Here is a 21158-nt window from a genome sequence, read left to right on the forward strand (position 1 = left end):
CCCGCCCCCAACCGCCGTTCACGACGGCGCGAGGCGGGCGCTGACGGCCGTTTCCACACCCCCTCCCCCGCCCCGCTGAGGAGAGCGGCGCAGCGCCCGTTCTTTCGCGGCCGGCATGTTTGTTCCTTGCGACCGTGGCGGCGGCGGCTCCGCCGGCTCCGACTTTAAAGGCTTCACTCTGCTCATGGTAAGTCGCGCTCCTGCTTACACGCCCCCCGCCTCCCGCCCTCGGTGGGCTTCAGGGGGCGCTGCCCCAACGGGGGCACTCCGGAGCGGGCGAGAGGGGCAGGCGGCTTCTCTCTCCTCTGTGGGGCGCGGGCAGGGGCTTGTCTGCCCGGCTCGCCTGCGCCTGTGGGGCGGGAGGGCCGGGGCGCTTCGGTCTTTCTCTCTCCTCCGGCCGGGGGCCGGCCCTGGGTGCTCGGCCGCGGGCGGTTGCAGCGCCCGTGTGTACATTTGTCGGATGTTTTGCCGAGTAAAAGAGGATTTGCAGGCGTCCTTCCCAGAGCCGTTTCCAGCAAAGCTTGGTGCGGTCTCTTCCGTTTCCGTCAACGTCTCCCTCCTCCACCCCCACCCCCCCCCCCCGTGTTTTTTTTGCTCCTGTCAAGCTAGTGGGTCCCTTTAGTGTATTACTTAAAGGTAGTCTTATCACCTTGCACTGAGGGCTGCGCGGCCCGCGATGACTCTGCAGGCTGCACGGGAAGTCGTTCCCCATCAGCTGACCAGCCAGAGGAAATAGACCTCGGCTGGTTTCTGTGTCTGGGAGTCACAGCTGGCTGCTGGATACCAGCCGGTTGGTCCTGACGCTCTGTCGGTGCTGCTGCTGCGTCCTCTTTCACCGCGAGCTCATCAGCGTCAAATTCGGTGTGTTTCTGCAGCTGGTGGCAGCAGCAATTCGTAGACACAGACTTGCTTATAAAGTAGAGGGAAGCAAGCGAAAATTTTACTGTTTTCTTCCTGTAGGAGTTTCTGTAGAAGGACACAAGCTCTTGATTTTTGGTGCCATCAGATTAGGCCGGTATCAGCCCCGATTGGTGATAACTGGTGATAATTCCTATAAAATGAATCCAAGATGACCCTTAGTATTTTTGTCCTTAAAAGATAAAGAACAATCTACTCTTGTAGATGAGCCAAGCTGAGATACACAGGTTTAATATGTAGTATTAACTTTACCATTAGGTGTCACTTCAGGCCTGCCAGTCTCAGCCTTAGTCATTGGAGTGACACTTATCTACTCTGTATCCAAAAAAAAAGAGAGGGAGGAGACAAGTTTCCAAGCCTTTAAGTTTATAGTGAGACAGGATTATTCACAGAAATGGTCAGGATGTTTTTGTGGGACAGGGACCAATGCCTGTATTAGTAATCTGTTAAGACGTAGTCACCTTTGTCAGAAGATTATTACTTCAGAAATTATGTTTGACCAGAATTGAAGTAATTTAAACTTTCACTATTTGAAGAGCATCTCGTATTGTCCATAAAACACACTGTAATTCAGTTACTTCTGTTACTTCAGCCAGCAGTGTCAGTGGGAAATGTTGGTCAACTGGCAATAGATCTAGTGATTTCCACGCTTGACATGACTAAAGTTGGTTACTTTTACACTGATTGCCTGGTGCCAATGGTTGGAAATAATCCATATGCAACAGCAGAAGAAAATTCAATGGAGCTGAGTATAAATGCTGAAGGTGGGTATATTCAATGAAGCTGAGTATAAATGCTGGTGGTATTGAACGCTGAATGTATTTGCAAACTGCATACGGTGCAAGAATGTCACATTTACTTTTTTTGTTGTTGTTACATTTTGCTTATGTGAACAATGTTTAAACTAAGGTCAGCAATAACCACTTCAGTAACTTACAGGTAAGAACGTATTTACGCTTCACGGAGGAAACTGTTACTATTGTTATTTTGGATAACAAGTTTGACATATGGAACCAGTAAGAAATGTTGAATTTCAACCATATTATACAGTGCAGCCAAAACTCTCTGTGGTTCTAAGCCAAAGCAACATGCAGTGTGCACATACTTACAGTAAACTACTGGAATACAAGCTGAATTTCTGGTGTGGAAGGATATTCTCTCTTCTTCCTTCCTCTCCACCTATGTTTGCCTTTTTCCTTATGTGGTGTTTCTCCCTGTCCCCACTTCAAATTTTTAGTTTCTTTCCCTACGTTGATCATTGCATTTCTTTTTTTTTTTTTCCTCTTAAAACATGGAAATCTCAGAATAATCTGTCAATCTTTCATAGATTATCTGAATCATTACAGGAAGCAGATCTTCATATATTTTTCTTCATTCAGTCCTTTGAATTTAGCAAAATTAAGTCCAATGAAGACAACGCACAACACTACGTATTTTTAACGCTGTGAATAGTGTCACGCTTTCCCATATGAATTGATAGTTGAAAGGTTTACTATCCTGAAGTTTGTAAATTGGATAAATCTGGATACTTCTAAACCCAGATCTCTTTCTTGCTTTCTTCTTCTTGTAGTGTATTCGTTACCTTCAAAGAAACTTGTAGTTCTGCAGATCAGATCACCTTTTATAAAGGTAGGTATGTTCATTGATTGTTCTTACTTCATTATTCAGTTTGAATAGTTCTGCTGTCAAATACTTTAAGTGGCCTAGCAGAAATATTTTTCTGCTTTGTGCTGTAACAACTTCTGCAGTTGATACAGTTTTAGCTGACAAAAACTGACTTCTGCATTCACTGAGGGTTGGGGTTTGTGGTTTTTTTCCAAGCCCTGTAACAGCCCACCTATATTGGTAGATTTTAGTGTAAATACATCTTTAGTTATTCACAGTCTTGAAAATACAAAATGGTCTGGGTTTTGTCTTTTTTTTTTTTTCTCTACATTTATTGTTTTTATGGGTTCTTCTACTGCAATAGCTTAATATTCAGTGTCACTCCAATTTACTTATTTTAGTGTTCTATATTCATTTAAACTGCATTCATTATGTAAAAAATGAAGAATTTAGAATTACTCATTAACTGGACAGTGGCTGTAATTTAAAATAAGCAGAAAAAATTTTGTGCTGCGGTTTTTAGCAGTTCAAAGTGTGAAAAAATACTGTGAGATCCTACCATCCCATCTTACTCTAAAGTTTTTTCCATTGGTATTAATGGCACACAAAACAGATGGTACTGTTGTTGTTAACATGGTCTTAATGATAATTTTTATCATTATACTTGTAGTTTTGATTAACTAAACATCCAGAGCAGTCCTATGTTTTTTAAAAATATATCTGAAGCTGAAGTCTAAATGGATATGGAGAAAAATTAACATCACTGCTAAACATTATATTTAACACCTAGTATTGTTGGCTTTTGGCTTTTTTTTAAGGACACAATATATTTTTCACTTTTTTTTCTTCTGTCTTTGCATAAAGAACAAGTACAGGCCATTCTGTCAAACACTGCTTTCTTGGGTGAAAAGTAGCAAATGTGCCAGAATCGTTCTTCTGTCTAGCAGCCATGCATACCAGCGCGATGATGAGCAACTGCTTGGGTATGTTTGTGTCATTAAAAGACCTAAGTAATGTTTCTCTTCTTTTTGACAAACTGACATATTTCCCTCTACTGAGTACTTCTGGCAGGGTTCTTTTGCTTGGCTGTGTACATAGATCATAAAATACTTAATATCCTATTAAAACATTATGTTATACAGGATTAGTCTCTGAACTTTGTTAGTGACTACTGTCGAAAGCACTGAGCAAATAGTAAGCTGTAGGTAAATTGCACTTGGCCTGCACTGTCAGGTAACAGAGCCTCAGTTTTAACTTAATTTCTTGTGCCTGCAAGCAATGTCAGGGATTAGCTCCTAACACACAGATCACAGATTAGATTTTTAACAGTTAATTAGAATATTGGTTAGTTTCTTATCTCTTCTTCATTATTCTGCATTTTGAAAGTTTTCTCCAGTATAGTAAGTTGTCATTCTTTTTTTTATAGGAAGTTATCAATTCTTGTTTGCTGAGAGGCAACTGCAAGGTTCAGACTATATGTACTCTTACTAGATATTACCCCTTTAAAAAACAAGCATTACTGGCTGATTGAGGACATCATAATTGGTGATTTAACACAAACAAAAATCAGTGTTTTTGCAAAAGAGCAATTGTTACCCTCAGACTATAAATGTGTAGGGCCTTATAGGAGGTTTAGGTCCACGTACGTCCCAGATAGAGTTAGCAGTGATATTTGCATACAGTTGCAGAATGGCCAGCTAACACAGAATGAAATGAGAGGGACTGACCGTCATTCAATGTGGTCCGAGTCATAAGTTGTGGTGATTTAACACACACAGGCACGTGTGCGCACCCCCAGTCCCTGCCTCAGCACCACAGAGTAACTCTCTTATAGCAGATTGACTAAAGAGTGAAGGTAGTGCATTCAGAAAACACTTAAACTTGACTGAAGCCTGCATATATTTGTAGTGGGAGCTTATTAAAAATACCGTATCACGGTGAAGTCCAAGTTTACCCTAACAAATCTTAAATTAATCACCTCCTATCTGAAGGAAGAAAAAGCACATTTTATTTGTAAATCATTTTAACAACCATAAGCAGTTCTCCAATTTATGTGCTTATGTATCTGGTACTTGCCAGTCATTTGAGCCTCTAAAAAGAGGGTACCTTAGTTCTATTTGTGGCAGAAAGTTGAGTAGTTTGTACTGTTTTGAGGCCACAGACTACTTTTTAACTTTGATTTGAGGAGGAAGGGAATATTAATGCGATTCTTTATTGCAGGTGTGATGTCCTCAATGCTTGCAGCTTCTTTCTGTCACGAGTAATAACATTAGTAGTGTGTTTTATTGTCAGACTGAATGTATTCTTGATTTGTTTCTAGGACACCACTACGCTACCTACTTACACCTGATCTTGAGAAAGCAATTGGAGGCCTTATGCAGGAGCTAAGCTGGAAAGAAATGGAAAAAATAGCAGCTTACCCTGGAATAAATGATACAGAAAAAGTTCTACATATTCCTGGAGGTGGCATCACAAAACTATTATTTACTGAGAGGTGAGTTGCCCAAAGATAAGCATGCAAATGTGTCAGAAGTCTTTTTTTTTTTTAGTATATGGGTAAGATTATCTTTTAAACCACTATGTTATAGGAAAAGAAAGGTCCCTCTTTTCATAGAGAAGGGTTTTGTAGGAATAGAACTTCTTCCAGATCAAGCCCATAATTAAGAGGGGAAAAAAATAGGGAATTCTGCATCATAAAGTTAAAATATGATAAAAATATAAGTGAGTGGGCTAAAGGAAAATAATAAAGCCTTTACGGTTAAGATCGTGATTAATCTGGTATCTGATTTTATGCAAACCGGAATTTGTAAATAGTAAAATTCCTATACTTGTGATACTTTAACTAAAACTGTTTCCTGTGACAAATAGTTCCATCATCAGTTGTTACAAAAAAAATTCTGAGCACTAAGGAAGAGTTAAGATTTCAGGGCCAGCAAACAATTAGATGTGGTGGTTTTGTTAAAAGGTATGTGCATCAGAAGTTGTGCTGAAAGCATGTCGGAGTTTCAAATTTTGGATAGTAGTACTTGCTCATTATGGTACAACTGTGTTTGTTAGCTCTGCAAAAGGTGTTTGTAAGTGTCAGGTGGAAAATTCACTTTTATTTTTTTTTAAGCTATTGTTTTTGGCACCTGTCCAAACTGTTGCATCCAACAGCAGGACTTATTAATATCGTGCTTACCTTTGTATTGACTTTGGTATGGAAACAGCATACAAATGCCAAAGAAAAGACCTCCCAGGACTTTAGGGAAAAAAAAATTTTTAAAAAATAATAATATTAATATCTAAATGAAAAAATGGGAATATTGTGACTAAAGTAGTAACATGCAGCCTGCAAAACTGCTGTTTGAAATACACAGAAAGATAAGGAGTGATTGTATCAAAGGATCTGTATAAATGCCCCGCCAGCACAAAAATGCAAACTAAGTATGTAAAAGAGGCCCTGAGTAACTCTTCCATGACCGAGGATTCCTGCCTCACAAAGCAAAGAACAAATTCAAGACTAAGAAAAAGAACATGAAATGTGAAAATGCAAGCAAGGAAGTCTGGAGAGGGAAAAAAAAAATAATCTATGTATACGCATACATTTTTACTTTTTGTTTGGGTTTGTTTTTTTTGTAACAAGCCATATGCAGTTTGTTTTGCTCTTAATACATAAATGTAAGTGTTCTGGATTTAGACAAGAAATAGAAATGCCTGCTTATTTTTGTTGCAGCTGTTCAAAAGGAATCCAAATGGCAGTTCTTCTGAAATTCTGCTCAGAAGGGGACAACATCCCTGATGCATTTGCTCTTGTTAACTATCTTAATGAATGGCTCCAGCTAATTAAAAGTGAAGTAAGTGCTGTTTGATCTAGATATCTTGCTTTTGTATTTCCTATCTGTAATTTCCATTTTTCTTCAGTCCAGCACATGAAAAATGTTACTCAGCTGAATTTTAGAAAAGTTAAAAATGTATGGGTTGGGTTCATTTTGGCCTTTGGTCATCAAGTATATGCCAAATTAAAAATACGTTTTGGTTTAAAATCTCACTGGGAATTTCCCCACCTGAAAAGCCAAACCTAAACCCCAGTCCCTTTGTTTGACAAGTGTGGGGGGGAAATTGCGTCAAGGTTTGATCAAGTTCGATCTTCCAGTACTCTTCCCTAAAGCAACCCACAATGATACTGACACTTGAAATGCTGCCCGTTATGTTAAAACATGTGCCAGAGATAGAATTACATTGTTATTATTTAAAACTTAAAAATTATTCTGTTCTTGTTGCAGAGCAACAATTCCACAGATACTTGTTCACAATGGAAAATACCAAGTTCTTGGCGCTTACTTTTTGGCAACGGTCTTCCACCTGCACTCTTCTGATCAGTTTTGAATTCTTCTGTAAGTCACACGTGCAGTCTCAAACATCCCTTGAGAAGGTGATTACATAGTCATTGCCAAGCAACAGCAGCTTAATTTGTTGTGTACATAAATACTTTATTTAAGAAAAATTTCTTTCACAGATATGGGTAGCTAAAGAAATTAAGGTAACTTTCACAAATTGACCAAAGAAATATGTTTTGTACAGTTGTTTAGTGAATAACTTTGGTTGAAATTTTTTCTAATAAAATATTTTTTAAAAAAACTTTTTCTTTGGTTAAGTGTTATTGCTAAGAAAAAGCCTATGGTGCACCTTCTTAATGTACCTGAGAACTCGAGATTGATGTGCAGGCATAGATTTTTCTTATGAAGATAAAACCCTACTCTTCCCTGTCAACTGTGGATCTTGGCTTTTTTTCAAAACCTTCCTGGTGATGTAAGCAAAGCGCAGGGGTGACTAGTTCTGCCTTCTTTCCCAATGCTGTTGTGGTAGCTTCAGCTGGGGAGACTGCAAGCGATATAGCAGCCTGTTCTATCTTTTCTGGTCTACTTCCATTGTGTAATTTCCATTCTGCTTCCAAGGGCTGCAGAGATGCTGACGCTAAAGCTTTTGTAAGTAGCTGAGCCTTCTTAGACTGACTGGAGGGTGAATACAGTGTTCTGAAATGTAGAGGAATTAAAGCATTGCCCTGATAGCAGGCAGTCTGATATCTGTATTTTATAAGCTTAGTCTGAGACACTAGTTGTGTAATGGTACTTATTGTGTTGTTAAAACTACATGTTCCCTTTTGATCTTTTGGAAGTGAGTGGTCACCTCAGCTTACTTAACAGTAATTTTAAATCTTGAATTTCTAAGTTGGATAAGCTCCCCGTTGTAACATAAAGGCAAGATCCCTAAGAAAACTGAAATTAGCCCTCGGATGTATTTTAACTTTAAAAAGTGCCATCATGCAGTTAACTAGTAGTAGCTAGGGTGGCTTTCCTGCCCCCTTTCCCTTAAGATAGTCTTTAACAGCTTCTTAACCTTTTCATCTAAATCTTGCAATCAACTTGTGAGAAAGACAGGCAGTGGAAAGTACAAAATTATACTAAGATTTCTTAGTCTTACCCTCTGTTCTTACTCATTGGAGTGACTGACCTTTATATCCATGGTGGTCATGAGCAGTTTTCCACTACTGGCATCTCTTTTCAGCTGTTAACAGAAAGTATGAGGCATGAAATCTAGTATTTGCAAGCAGTTAAAAGGCTTAAAGTTCTTATGATTTATCACTTGGTGCTCTTCTAAATTCTCCACACTCTCTATAAAGTTATGATGAACTCCATGCTCAGAATTGCATCAACCTTCTCATCCCCTGAGTTTGCCCAATGTCTGCATTACGTTGTAGTCTCTCCCTCCAGAGTGCACAGATCTTCAGAACGAGCGTGAGTTAAACTGTGGCGTCCTCCAGCTAGGAGTTTGCAGGTATGGCAATGTTACCTTTGTTGGTTGGACAGGTGGTCTTAACCAGCAAGATACTTACTGTTATCAGAGATTCACGGTTGTAAAAATGCTTCCGTAGCGCGCGCTCAAAATTAGGAAGGAGCAGTCCACAATTGGATCGCTATACTGAAAAAAAGTGTGTTCTAAATCTTGGGTTATAAACTACTTGCTGATAGTAAGGATGAAGACTTCACCATTCCAGACAGGCCACAAACTTTGTAGTTTATTTTTTTTAACATATTGTGAAAAATAATAGGCCCTGTGGCACAAAAAAAAAGGTGAGATTCCCCAGAATAGTGCTCATTATTTGAAAAATAAAAAAATCAGCATCTGAATTGGGGTATCTGCTATCTGATGGTGCAGCTACAACTACTAAGCACTTAAGCAAAACCCTCGTGACAGAGGCTAGACTGCTGCTTTCAGGCATCATCTTTGCCACAATCGGAGACATTTTCAAAACGACACAATTGCAAGGAGTTTCTTGGAGTTTAAAAACTGATGAATAGAGCAAGTCGTGAGATAGAAACGCGTTTTGCAGACATAAATATATACTGACGCTATTCTTCAAGTGCTGTAAGCAAGAAAAAAGCAACAGAGCTTATTTTTTTCATCAGAAACTTAACATGGAGCAGAACGCCAAGTACAAGAAAACATTGGGAAGCGATAATGAGCTTTCAAAGCTGGCAGCAATTCCTCTTGGGTTCCTCTTCAAGTACAATACCACTGCAGCTTGTGTTGCTAGCAGAAAAGGGCAGGAAGAGGATTCTGCGCAAGGTATGCTCAGGTGAGTCGGGGGAAAGATAAAGCCTGTGCTTTTCCAAACTGAGGAAGCTGTGTTTGAACAGTAGTGCATTCAAACTGGTATCTCTTTATATTTTTATACTTGTGACCAGCAAGACATACCCTGGAGTGGAGGAGAAAAAAGACAGAGCACTAAAGGATTCCTTGTAACTTTTAAAAAGTTACTATGAGGTGTATATGTAGCAAGAGGACAAATCAAGTATTGAAGGAATGAAGGATCAGACAAAAGCAATGAAGGGGGTGTCATTTGCCTCACAATATTTTTCTTAAATGAGCCATAGATGCTAAGTACTTCCTCAAGAGGCCCAGTGGAGCAAAGCCTCAAGGAGAAGGAAAAAAGGGGAGCACTCAGTACTGCGACCACTTTCTAAAAGAGAAAACCCTGAAGGCTTTCCTGCTACCTGTGGAAAAGGTACCGGTTCTGGCTCTTCCGGACCTTTCAGTCTTTTATCGGGACAAGGAGGCAGCTTCTCCAGGTGCCACTGCAGCATGGGCAGCAGCTGCCCTTGGCTGCCCCTCGCCCCTTAGGGCAGGTGCTGGTACAGGTCTGCTTCCCCCCAGCCTGCCACTTCTACCACCTGCCCGTGGGACACGCAAATCTAACCGCTGCCCCCACCTTGCCTGCCTACCCTTCTGCATGCCAAAACCTTGCTGGAGAACAAGGCAGCAGTTTTGTCCTCCTGTTAAGATGACTAGCCCTGTGACACTTCTCATGACGATTGAAAGAAAAAAAGAAATGGCAGCCAGCAAATCACAGGTTTTTCATTTGAAAATCTGCAAGTCTCTCCTTCCAACCCCCTTTCTTTTAAGGCTGCAGTTAGACACTCAATTGTCCTTTCTCTCAGAAGGCAGCATCTCCCTTTCCTTCACTGTTTCATGTACGTTTTCCCAGTAGTAGTCAAGAACTGGGGCCTTGTGTAGAAATAACAAAACCAGCGCACTTCAGAAGTTCCTGGGCCAGTGAGCTAAGACTTCTGCTGTCACAAAGCAGCCCTCAATAAAACCCAACAAAGCTCTGGTTTTGGAACTACTGTATCTTTATCGCCTTTGCCTATTCATCAAGTTAGCCTGACATCAAATTTAGTCCAGCAGCTCAGTAGATGGAAACTACTTAAAAACCAAAAGCAATCAGCATTTTGTTTATAAAAGTCCACGGTGCGACAAGGGCCAAAGTACATTTAGCTCTCTACACCCCAACAAGATAAACCAAATCAGTTAGATATTTGATAGTCATCTCTGATAGCAGCAGGTAAAATAATGAAGCATGTACACAGTCCCTGTTGTCACACACCTTACGCTTACTCAAAATTCACAGAGGACAAAAACAATGAAAACTTAAATCATAGCTGAAGGTAAAAGGCACAAGTGGCTGAAAGCCATACCCAAAGATGGCCCCAGTGGCACAAACAGGCTCTGTTCCTGTAATCAGCAGGGTTTACTGCCATAGTCTGGCAGACCTTGGTCTCTCATTATGAATGCTCCCAGCCTTGCAGCTGCACCAACATGAAGGAAATGAAAGCTGAGTCAAGTTGTGATGTTGTTTTCTCCTCTAACATCAGCTAGGAACAGTACTCATCATCTAAAGAAATTAAAATATTCAGACAAACCAGACTGGTGATGTAGATGATTTCAAGATGGCATCAAGCACGTATTTAGCTCAAGTAATGGCATTAGGGGCTCCTCTGATTCAGCTTCACCTTCAAGTTAAACACAACACCGAATACAGTTGTTCTCATGAGTGAGCCTCCAAGCCAAGTTACCATTTGCGATTGCTACTTATTTTAGCAAAAACAGCCTTAAGTTGGCTTGGATCTCCCCCCTTTTCCATGCTTTGCTATCAGCAGCTGTTATGATTTGTACAAAAACTTGTTACAAAAATATGCAAAGTACAAATTATATATAAAACCCCACTACATACTAGTCTAGACAGTCATATTAAATGAGGGTTTTGGTGAATTAAGGTCTATCTGAAACTGTCAGAGAACCTCATTGAGTGCAGAGTTTCAATGGGCTCCGTTACAGAAGGTAGAGGGCTGGAAACCCTGCTAAGTCCATGAGAAGACCTCCTTCGAGTGGCATTCCATTTACGCCTTCCCAATCCAGCTGCTCAGACTGTGTCAGGGTGAACACCGACAGGAGATGTGAAGTAAAATATTAGACATACAACACACCGTGATGACACAATCCAAAACCCTTTTAATTAAAGACACAGTTGCTGCTGTGTGCTTTCCACCTGGCCCTCAGCACCCACTCCCATTTCCCATCTTTCCTCCTTTTAAAGCATCAACAACAAAAGACATTCCCTTCACAAAGTGTCTCTGGACATTTTGTGCATATTTTATAGCAAATGTGAGAAGGATTACCAAACCAACTGGTCAGATTAATAAAACAATATGCTTAGTGGTATATTACAAAAGATATGTGCCAGAGTTCCTCCTAGCTCAAACTACAATACTTGGCATTAATGAAAATATTTGCGTAAAGCATGTTTTCCAGTTAAGACAGGATATCAGGAAATCTTAAGGCGAAACATTTCTTTTTTCTCAAAACAAGCTCTTAACAGTTTCTCCCTAACATAATGCGCACACAACAGCATATTGTCAATTTAAAAAAATATTTAATGCTGCCAAAAAGTATAAAAATACAATAAGAATGGCAGTACAAAACAAAATATTTCCTAATTTATTTCTTTTACATCTTTCTACATTAATACAGGCATTATAAAAACACAAGATGGCAAATGATTTTGTTTTGCAAAGTAGCACGCTGCTGGTGGGTCTTCATCCCCTCGGTGCAGTTTACGCTGTAAACAGATAACTGAGGTCTTCTTGGTACTTAACAGACCTCACTTTTTGTTCCCGAAGAGGGGTTCATGTCTCGCTTTGCATGTCAATAATTTGCAGTTTATAGCTGCAGAATATTCACAAGTCTTGAAGGCTTAGGTGTCAGTCAGTCTCGGCCTGTGACATACAACGCAAAAGAAAGTCACCGATTCAGTACACAGTAGGGAGAAAAAAAAAAAAAAAAAAAGAACTAAGAACAGACAGTGGGTTTGCAACTCACTATAACCACCAAACAGCTTCTCATGCATTCCGTGTAGCAACTACTGACTACTGTTTGCCTGCAGCAAGCACCCTGGGAAAGCTGTTGCCTTTTCAGAAGGTATTTCTGTATTGCAGTATAAGGCACATACATGCTGGAGAGCTTCAAGTACAGGTCTCAGTCCAGCAAACCACTTACTCCTGCGTTTGACCACAAGCACTGCAGAAGTCCTCTTGGGCCTTAGCAGGACTACAGAAGGCTGCATCTCTAAACACTAACATCCCCTCTCATGGCTTTGTAGGCCAGTCCTGGCACAGCGGCATGGAAATCTGAGTTTCTAGGCAAAGGTTTCACCTAGTGAGGAAGACACCCCCACAAGGGAAATTTTGTTCTGGGGCAAGGGAAGGCTCTACTCCAAGGAACACAGAAAAAGGCCTTGATACTTAAAACGTACTACAAGTAAACCACTTCCAAGATCTGCAAGCACTACACTGATTCATAAAGCAGCCGCCTTTGATCAGTTAAGACACTTTAAAAAAATTCCTCCAAGTATTTATCCTTCCAATTTCAATAAAGACTCAGACAGAGGTGCAATTTTGAACACATTTATTTTTTGTACAGAAAAATGAAAAACTGACCTAAAACTCTGGGGGAAAACAAAAAAGCCCAGGAAGACTCCTGTGTGTTATGTCAACTCTGCAAATCCCATCCTCTGACTTAAGCTGCTTGGCCATGCAGAAGAGTTCCTCTTTTGTCATTGTTAATTTAGTTTCTTGTGCAGTCCTCAAGTGACTCAGGTTTAACTATAATGCCAAACAGCAAACTAAATAATTTGCTTAACATTCGTTAAACTTAAAGCTTGCCAGGCTGTTTAATTGCCTGCACAATCTAATCACACATACAGGCATACACATTTACACCTCTTCCCTTCTCAGTGGGATATAAACTGATGTCAGTAAACCATTTTACTCAAGGTTTAACAAAATAAGCTGTTTCACTTGCAACATCTTACTTCTGTAAAATAAATCTGTAATTTTCTTTCAAATCACTATTTCACGCTGAATTCACGTATTTTACTTAATACACTTAAAGAAGAATACAGATGTACCATCACTCTAAGCAGGCTGTCCCTGCACCAAGAACATAAACAGAAAACCTAAAGGACTAAATCCAAGTTTGCAAACCCCTTGCAATGGAGGTCCAAAGGATTGCTAGCAATATTTTTTTTTTTTTTTGTAAAAACATGCATGATTTGTACACAAGTGTTCATCTGAGAGTCACACATTGTTTAACAAAATTCAGAGAAGCCCACTATGCATCCAATATTTTGAGTGATATACTTCCAGGACAGCGGGGAAAACCCAACACAGTAACACTTTCAATCGAGTGCAACAGCATTTTAGAAGCAGCACAGGACCAGCCAGCCAGCAGCTTGCCAGAAACTGGGGGGGGGGCTGGAGAGGGGTCAGAAGGCACACCCTTCATTTTCACTCTTTCTTTAAGCATTTCCTATGATACAGGTCACTGGGGTCAACAGTTGTTCATTTTGGCCCATATTTGTTCTTATTTAACATCCAATTTGTGCAACACTGCTGCAAGTTTAAATCCCAAAGTGTCACAAGGGCTCAGTTTGCAGTAAGGAGAACAAGCCTCCCCCAGATTTTGTTTTTTAAGGATTACTGACAGACCAGAAAGAAGAGTTTTATCCTAATTATCTCCTGGGACATACCAAGAGATCTAGTATTTGCCTTCCTATTCTCATACTGTCATGGTCAATTCGCTGTACAAAATAGTTTTGTCCAAGACTTGTATTGGTTCGGAGTTAAGGCTCTCAAGACACTTCCAATCATAGAACCAAACCAATTTTTTTACAGATCGGCTGTTGAAAGTGAAAGTCCTGCTTTATTGCATCAAAAAAGGTAACAGAGTGTGAGGGGATGCAAAATGGCCCGCTCCCACACTGTCCCACCCAGAAAAGAGGAATGCCTGCTCAGGATCGAGAAAACAGAAGAGCCAGCATTTAGAAGATGGAATCAAGAAAAAAATCCAAGTGACAGCTTGACAAGACACAGTTAGAGCTCTGTGTCTGTAGGATACTGGTGGCCCGGGAAAATCTTTCTCAGGCAAACAGAAAGGCAACAAATGACAGTGTGATTTCAGTCAAGGTTTTGCCTGCACTTTTTCCTTAGCTGCTTTTAAGTATTCAGAATAAAATCTGGAGTATTTATGTTACAAAAGCATCTAATTACATTCCATGGTTTTTTCCATAACCAAAGTAACTTTTATAAGGCACACACATTTACACCTACTATCAGTTATAGGTGATACTGAAAAACCTGTCTTCTCAATTGAAAGAAAAAGAATCTTTTGCCAAGCCTCTTGTTGGCTAAAAGAGTTACTGTGGTTGTAAAAATTGTGACATGTCTTAAAATACATAAGCTGCCTGCCTATACTGTGTCACAGCCGTCAGTAAATTAGAGCTGTACAGTCAGTCAGTAATGCCACAGGACAAACTGTCTCATTTTACTGACGCACAATTTCCCAAATTCAGAACTGTGTGAAACTACACTTGTTTTCCCTATCTGGACCCTTAAGCATTTGTTTACTATATAAACAGAGTAGTCCAAAACAGTATTAGCTATTGTGAAATGAGAATTTCAAAGAGTAAACTCAACTCAGCTTTGCGTAGTAAACATCAGGCTATTTGTGACCCATGCCTGGTATGTTACTACTAAGCTTGAACATACTGGAAACCTTTCAAGTTAATTCCTTTGGATAAGGAGCAAAGTCATTGTCTGGCTCTTTTAGTATTTTTCAGTAGTAAATCCAAGAAACGCTTGACAAAAAGACAAGGGGGGGACGGACGGGGGCAGAAAGAACCGCCCCCCAAACCCCATACCCAACAGAAAACAACCAAGCTAGGAAAATGGAGGGAGAAAACACAACTTCTCTGAAGTTGGCCAGCAAGGCAATGCTTGAATAAATAACATCCAGGTTTCAAAGTGCAGTCCAATACTACAAATTATTAGGTCTCAACCTGAATGACAGCAAGCTACATACAGCCACATACGATAGCATTTAGAAAGTGTTATCACCCAACTAGTGGAAAGGGAGTGCTGAATAATTTTAAAGTGACTGTAGCCTAGGAATTCCTCACATACTAGTCATTAAGTGTTTTAAGTCATACCACTCTAAAACAGTGCTGGGGAACCTGAAAAGCAGTTCTGGGCTTTGTGAAGTTACGGAAGTGGCTCATGCAGCTGAACATACTGGGTACAGGAGAACACTACCAACATTTGTTTTCTACTACAACCACCTTTGGAAGTCCAGCTACAGTTTCCTTTGATGTGCTTTCTACACCTATTACTGATGAATGAATTTTATTCTTTCTAGCAATTAGAATCTATAGACACACAAAACATTACGTTTCACATTTAATGGAATGTCAGAACTTTAACAATGTTGGCCTTCAAACAGTAGTTGAACTCTGAATACATTAATCAACAGTATGCTTTTCAGTGGGGGCTAAGTTCTCAAAAGCCGTATTAAAAAAATATCGAATTTCCAAGCCTTACTTAAATAATGAAAACTACAAAAAAATAAATAAGGAATGCAAATTAACAGAGTAGAAATTGGTAAGTGCTCCTTCAGACCCCTAGCTGCTCATATCATAAAGTGGAGAGTCAAAATACGGGGAATGGTTGCACTAATATTGTCATGCACAAATTATAATTACATTTAGTTTCAAAATCAAATTCTTTTTGGTCAGAAATTTGTACAAACTGAGCTTTAAAAGTACAGTGAACTACAAAAAGATTAAATATGCAATTATAAAATATATTTATCCTAGGTCATAAGAATATAAAATGTTTATGTTCATGTCACTAGTACATTACACATTACACACATTTAAGGATAACTTCTTTGCATTAATAATGTCAATGATACAACACTGTTTATTGCTTATGTCAGGCATGTAAATTTAAATCCAGACAGCCTTCAGTAGCTAAACCTCTGTGGTTCAGGGTTTGCTTAGGATCTGGTAGAACACCATTTTAAAAAGTGTATAAACAGTTGGAGCAAGTTTGTACCTGCTCATAGAAACAAAAACCAACTTTGCTGGGGGGCAACAGTTCACTTTTGTAAGTACCTGCAGTGGAAAGTCCTGAGATGTTGACATAGGATCAAGTTTACATCACTTCTCTATTGTACGTAACGGTCTGTACCCATTCCAGGTGTAGGGAGTTTACTGCTTTAAGTCACACCCCTAGTCATTAATTTGCAGCAAAATTAGCTGCTGGAGCAGACAGGCTTACTCTTTACTTACAAGGAATGTTCTTGAAAATACATTTTCCAGCAAGAATAAGCGCCAACTAAAATCAGTGTGCCAAACCCAATCTTAGTGAGAATAGGTTTCCAGTATAACCACCTTTTTCTTTTTCTTTCAGTCTCATTTAGCTTCTGCTTCATCTGCTGCAGCTTCTGTGCTGTGTTAGCTTTTCTATCCTCTCGCAGTCGTTTTCGGACAGTACTTAAATTAAAAAAAAAAAAAAAAGGGACATCTTAAATTGTAGAACAGGAGAAAAGGCCATTAAAATATTAAAACAAACCTCTTCCCAACACACTCCCAATAGTTAACCCACCAGTAGTATATGGCAGTAGTACATAAAATGTAAACCAAGCAATCTTTATTCTGTTTTAACAACCTTGATGTGGACAGTTTCAGGTCAGTGAAGCCCCATGAAGTAAGTAAATGACGTATGTAAAGATGTAAGTGGTGCTCGACCTACATGTTCAACAGGCAACAGAATGAACTAATTATCTGAGCTTAGTCTTTCACCCCTGTCAGTGCCCCACGTGGTAGCAGATATTTTTTGCACGGGAGCTGCTTTTATATGCAATGTCAGGTACCATGTGCAAACATTCACAGTATTTAAGTGTGGGCCTCCACTGCAGAGTTCATGCTAGCCTCGCTGGTATATTGATCCTAACCTACTTACGTCTGCGTGCAGATTTAATGCTGCTCATCTTAGGCTGTAGACCACATCTTGATCAAAGACACAGGCTTAAAATCAGTTGTGTGTTGTTACACTATCGGGGCCACCTTGTAATTCTTGTCTCCAAGAGTATCCTCACAATCTCTAAGAAAGTGTAACTCTGACACAAAAAAACGCTTTGGTTGTCCAAGCCGTAGCACACAAACACCACACTCGCACCCATGCCCCGCTCCTGCTTGCGAGGGGCTCCTTCAAACACGTACAGAACTGCTGTCATTCTCCCTCAAAACACTCATAAAGACATGGAAAGATACACTCGTCGGGGCATTCAGCACAACATCTGTTATTTCAGAATGTCAGTCTGTCCACACTGAACCACGGCATCTCATCTCAGACTGCAGCCCTTTGGGACAGACATGCCTCCTCCTCATCCTCTGCACTGCATGGCCCCCAGTCCAGTGTCCGGGTCTCTGGCTATGGATCCACGTTTGGCTGCCCTCAGGGCGGGATGGTGGAGCAGGGGGGAGGCAGGCCAGAGTGACACAGCGCCTCAAGGAGCAGCGGTTCAGATGGTAATTCCCAACACAGCAGCTCACAGCTGAGGCATTAGTACTCATGAGGCAGACAAACTTGACAGTGAAAGACAAATTCACATGATGCAGCTAAAGCACAGAAATCTATTCACAGTGGTAGATTTAACAGGAGCAGAGGGTAACACATGGCTTCAATGACAAGATTTCAATCACCATACAGAAAGTGATAAACACTTTTTATTTCTGAGGTATCAGATATTTTTCCAAACATAAGTTAGCATTCTATTTAAAAATCACTATCAAATTACATTGGGCACTTCTAGGACCTAGTTCACACTGCCCAATAGAGTTCACAGACAGCCTGTAGGAAAATGCTTTCAGGCATGACATTTAGCTGCTTCAATTAGAGACATTTGTTTTTCTTCTCTTGACCTTTAGACAATAAAACTTAGTCACAAGGAATAATTGAAGTTGTATTTTTGAAATAATTAAATAAGACCGTCAAATACCACCTGTCCTTTCCCTCTACTGAAGAAAGATATTGAAGTTTTCTTATGATAAGAAAAGCATACATTCAGCCTTTTAAGAGAGTGTATCTGCCTTCTAAATTGTTTCTTCATCTTGCCTACCTTTCAATGTTTCCATCTGTGATGTCCTGAACCTTATTGGATAGGTCAGTATTAATTTTCTCCATTTGATCTTTGTTCTCCAGGCCTATGCTGTTCCCATTGTACTTCTCTGTGGTTATTTTGTTTGGGTGTGGAGGAGACTGCTCAGAACTTGGTGCTTGGTCCTCCTTAGAAAGCTCCTTCCACCGTTTCTGCAAAGAAGGAAAACATATTTCAAACACTCCCCTAACACTGAAGGTCCTCTTTGCCCAAGATGTCTTCCAACAAAAGAGTCAAAGAAGTAGATTAAAGGAACTACTAGGAAAAAAAAAAGATTTGCTCAATGAAGAAATAAGGTTAGGTGAAGATGCGTCCTTTCCAACAATGATCCCTTTTTATATTTCTCCAGGATGATGCTACTGTGAAGGTATGAGGCCACTAACTTCGGGGTTTGTACTGTCCACAGTAGCTCCACAATGAGGAAGGAACTTGGCTTGTGAAGTCCTTCATTGTCCAGCACTTTCCATCTCTCTCTACTCTTTATGGGCCTACGCTGTGCTGTTACCTTTCATGGCTCCAAAAGACAGTAGGAGCTTGCGTGCAAGAACTGCCTAAAAAGAGAGAACTGGAAAAATTTGCAACACCAATGAAAAAAATCTAGGGTTATTTACGCCAAAGTCATGACCTACTATTTCATCTAGTGGTCCATTAGCCCAGAGATCTACTGCTATCATAAAACAGATATTCACCTTTTTTTGAGAATTAATCTGAAATTAGATGGAAGGAATAAAAAATAAAATAAAAAAAAAATCAGAAGTAAAACTGGTTTGCTAGATCTCTGTCCTAATGATCAATAGTCTGAAGGATTTCTAGACTAGAAAGGTAGAAGAAAACTAGAAAAGTAACAAGGAGGAAAAGAACCGCCCCTAAAAAACCCCAATCAGTTCTTTCCTCACACAGATCAGCCAGCCTGTAAAGATACAGAATACCTTGGGGGGGGGGAAAAAAAATCAGCTACTTTTAAATGTCTATGATAAGGAAGATGAACTGAAAATTGACTTTCACAAAGTAAGTGTTAGATTCTCATCTGTGGAATGAATTCAAGACTGCCGGTCTAAACTAAATATCAAACTTGGAAAGTGATGTCAAAAAACCCAGCTACTTATAGATGAACTGCTGGCAGAACGAGCTTTAACAATGAACCAACTCCTCCATTGCAGAGGAGCTTCCACTACAGATCTGGAATTCACAAAGGGAGTCTTCATGCACAAGACACTTCACTGTCAGAGGTTTTCTTTGTTTTGTCTTAAACAGAGAATTTTGTCTTAAAGAAACAAAACCCAAAAAAGAAACAGCCTCTAACAAATGGAAATCCATGTAGCAGCTCCCTCTTACTGTCATGGAAAAAGGCCTTTTGGAAGATATAGTTGCTGACTAAGATGAATACTGATTTAATCTGGAGTGATAAGCCACACAGGAAGAACTGAAACCAGAGACAATTCTACTACTCTTGTCACACAGAAGGAATTTCCTACCAAGAATTCTATTTTAAACATATAATAACAACAGATCAAATGGCTGGTAATTTTAAGTTTAAATATCTATGACAAGACTACATGAATGGCAGGACTGGTAAAATAATGTACAGCTTGGAGCAGACAGACACGGAGGGTTGTGTTGCTAAATCACCTTTGCCATTTTATGACAGTACCTGCAACTTTACAAAAAGAACAACAAAAGCGTATCTTGGGAACTGAAGTACTATACTGTATCTTGTGAAATTATGGCTGGAAGAAACGAAGAAGTGATGAAATGCGATTTAAGATTACAATTGTCCTTAAAATTATAACCAAAATGCCTGTGCAGGGAAGCTAGACTTAAGGCCTGTACTGCCTCTTGGAATGAAGGGCCACAACAGAAAGGCATGTTAGGATGTTCAGCTGACTTAATCAGGTGAATGTCAGATACAGTTTTTGGATTTACAAGTTTCAGTACAAAACTATAACATTCTTGTTCTCTGTCTGCAAAGCACATCTACGGATCTAAGGAATTCAACCTTCTTTGTCCTTTCAAAGCCACAAATTCGTTTTCCAGAGACCACTCATTTCAACAGATTTTTCTGAAAGAGTGATGGTAAGTTATTCTACTACGTTGTTGAAGCAGTATTAACTTATCTTTATTACAAAGGAATTTTACAGAAATGAATATTTCAATCTTATTCCACCTCAGCCATTTTATATAGTGCAGTGCTGTAACATAATTGGAAGCAAGTAATTGTTTCAGCTACAGCACCATGCAGCGGCACACCAACCACACACCTCTGCAGGCCTTCAGGGCAACCTCGGTGAGTGCCTGATCCTTCCTTCCAGACACCGGTGGAAATCCTACTGGTGCTGAACAAGGGGAAGAGACTCCTCTCCCCCACACAGGCGCTGCAGTTGCAGCCACTAGCTGTAAGCAAGTAAAGGTTTTCAAGTATACGTTGTGTTTGTCTGCAGAGTTTACTGACTTCCGAAATCCGTGGAGACGTCAGAGGTGAACATTTGGTTAATGTTGTATTAGAGAAGCGTTCAATGACTTCATGACCTCCAGTTGCTAGCAGGCAGAAGTAAACCTGTACTCTCACGCCCTGGACAGTACAACTGTTCCATACGCGGGAAAAAAAACACGATCTAGGTGACCTTGAAAGGAGAAATACTCCTATTAAGTACTGCCAATTGATTTTCTGCACATGACCCTAAGGCCGTAAGAGAAAAGCACCAGGACAGCTGCCCGCACTGCAGAAAACACTGGTTTAAGAAAGATCATCTGAACAATCA

General features: G+C 40.0%; 2 protein-coding genes across 9 annotated transcripts in view; one reads left to right on the plus strand and one right to left on the minus strand.

Moving 5' to 3' along the window:
* The first annotated feature begins 46 nt into the window (after positions 1-46).
* PSMG2 (proteasome assembly chaperone 2) lies at positions 47-19336 on the plus strand. Of its 7 annotated transcripts, none has more exons than XR_007509816.1 (10): positions 47-187; positions 1511-1682; positions 2489-2547; positions 3388-3506; positions 4844-5017; positions 6239-6359; positions 6789-6937; positions 8264-8340; positions 8973-9142; positions 18749-19336. XR_007509816.1 is itself a non-coding variant. In XM_049830544.1 (8 exons), exons 1-7 carry the CDS (start codon positions 116-118, stop codon positions 6879-6881), a joined length of 810 nt encoding a protein of 269 aa, XP_049686501.1. In that variant the 5' UTR covers positions 47-115; the 3' UTR covers positions 6882-6899; positions 18749-19336. The 7 variants fall into 7 exon arrangements, 2 of the variants coding, with proteins under 2 accessions (XP_049686501.1, XP_049686500.1); XR_007509817.1 differs by having other exon boundaries at positions 8973-9132; XR_007509815.1 differs by lacking the exon at positions 18749-19336 and adding an exon at positions 14076-14107.
* Positions 11813-21158, minus strand: part of PTPN2 (protein tyrosine phosphatase non-receptor type 2) — a 38685-nt gene continuing 29339 nt past the window's right edge. Inside the window, exons 8-10 of one of the 2 annotated variants that reach the window (XM_049830542.1) lie at positions 18361-18551; positions 16631-16732; positions 11813-12119 (exon numbers count right to left, since the gene is read on the minus strand). In XM_049830542.1, coding sequence (XP_049686499.1) covers positions 12098-12119; positions 16631-16732; positions 18361-18551 — 315 coding nt within the window. In that variant the 3' untranslated portion in view covers positions 11813-12097. Of the gene's footprint in view, positions 12120-16528; positions 16733-18360; positions 18552-21158 lie in introns of both variants that reach the window. The other variant, XM_049830541.1, reaches the window with a different exon arrangement.

Source organism: Accipiter gentilis, chromosome 27 (assembly GCF_929443795.1).
Source record: "Accipiter gentilis chromosome 27, bAccGen1.1, whole genome shotgun sequence".
Classification (NCBI taxonomy): Eukaryota; Metazoa; Chordata; class Aves; order Accipitriformes; family Accipitridae; genus Astur; species Astur gentilis.

Excerpts from the sequence above, each read along its gene's own strand:
- PSMG2 (XM_049830544.1), top strand. The coding sequence starts at position 116 with ATGTTTGTTCCTTGCGACCGTGGCGGCGGCGGCTCCGCCGGCTCCGAC. Across the intron at positions 1,683-2,488 it reads GCTGAGTATAAATGCTGAAG|TGTATTCGTTACCTTCAAAG; the intron begins GTGGGTATATTC and ends TTCTTCTTGTAG. Across the intron at positions 2,548-3,387 it reads TCAGATCACCTTTTATAAAG|AACAAGTACAGGCCATTCTG; the intron begins GTAGGTATGTTC and ends CTTTGCATAAAG.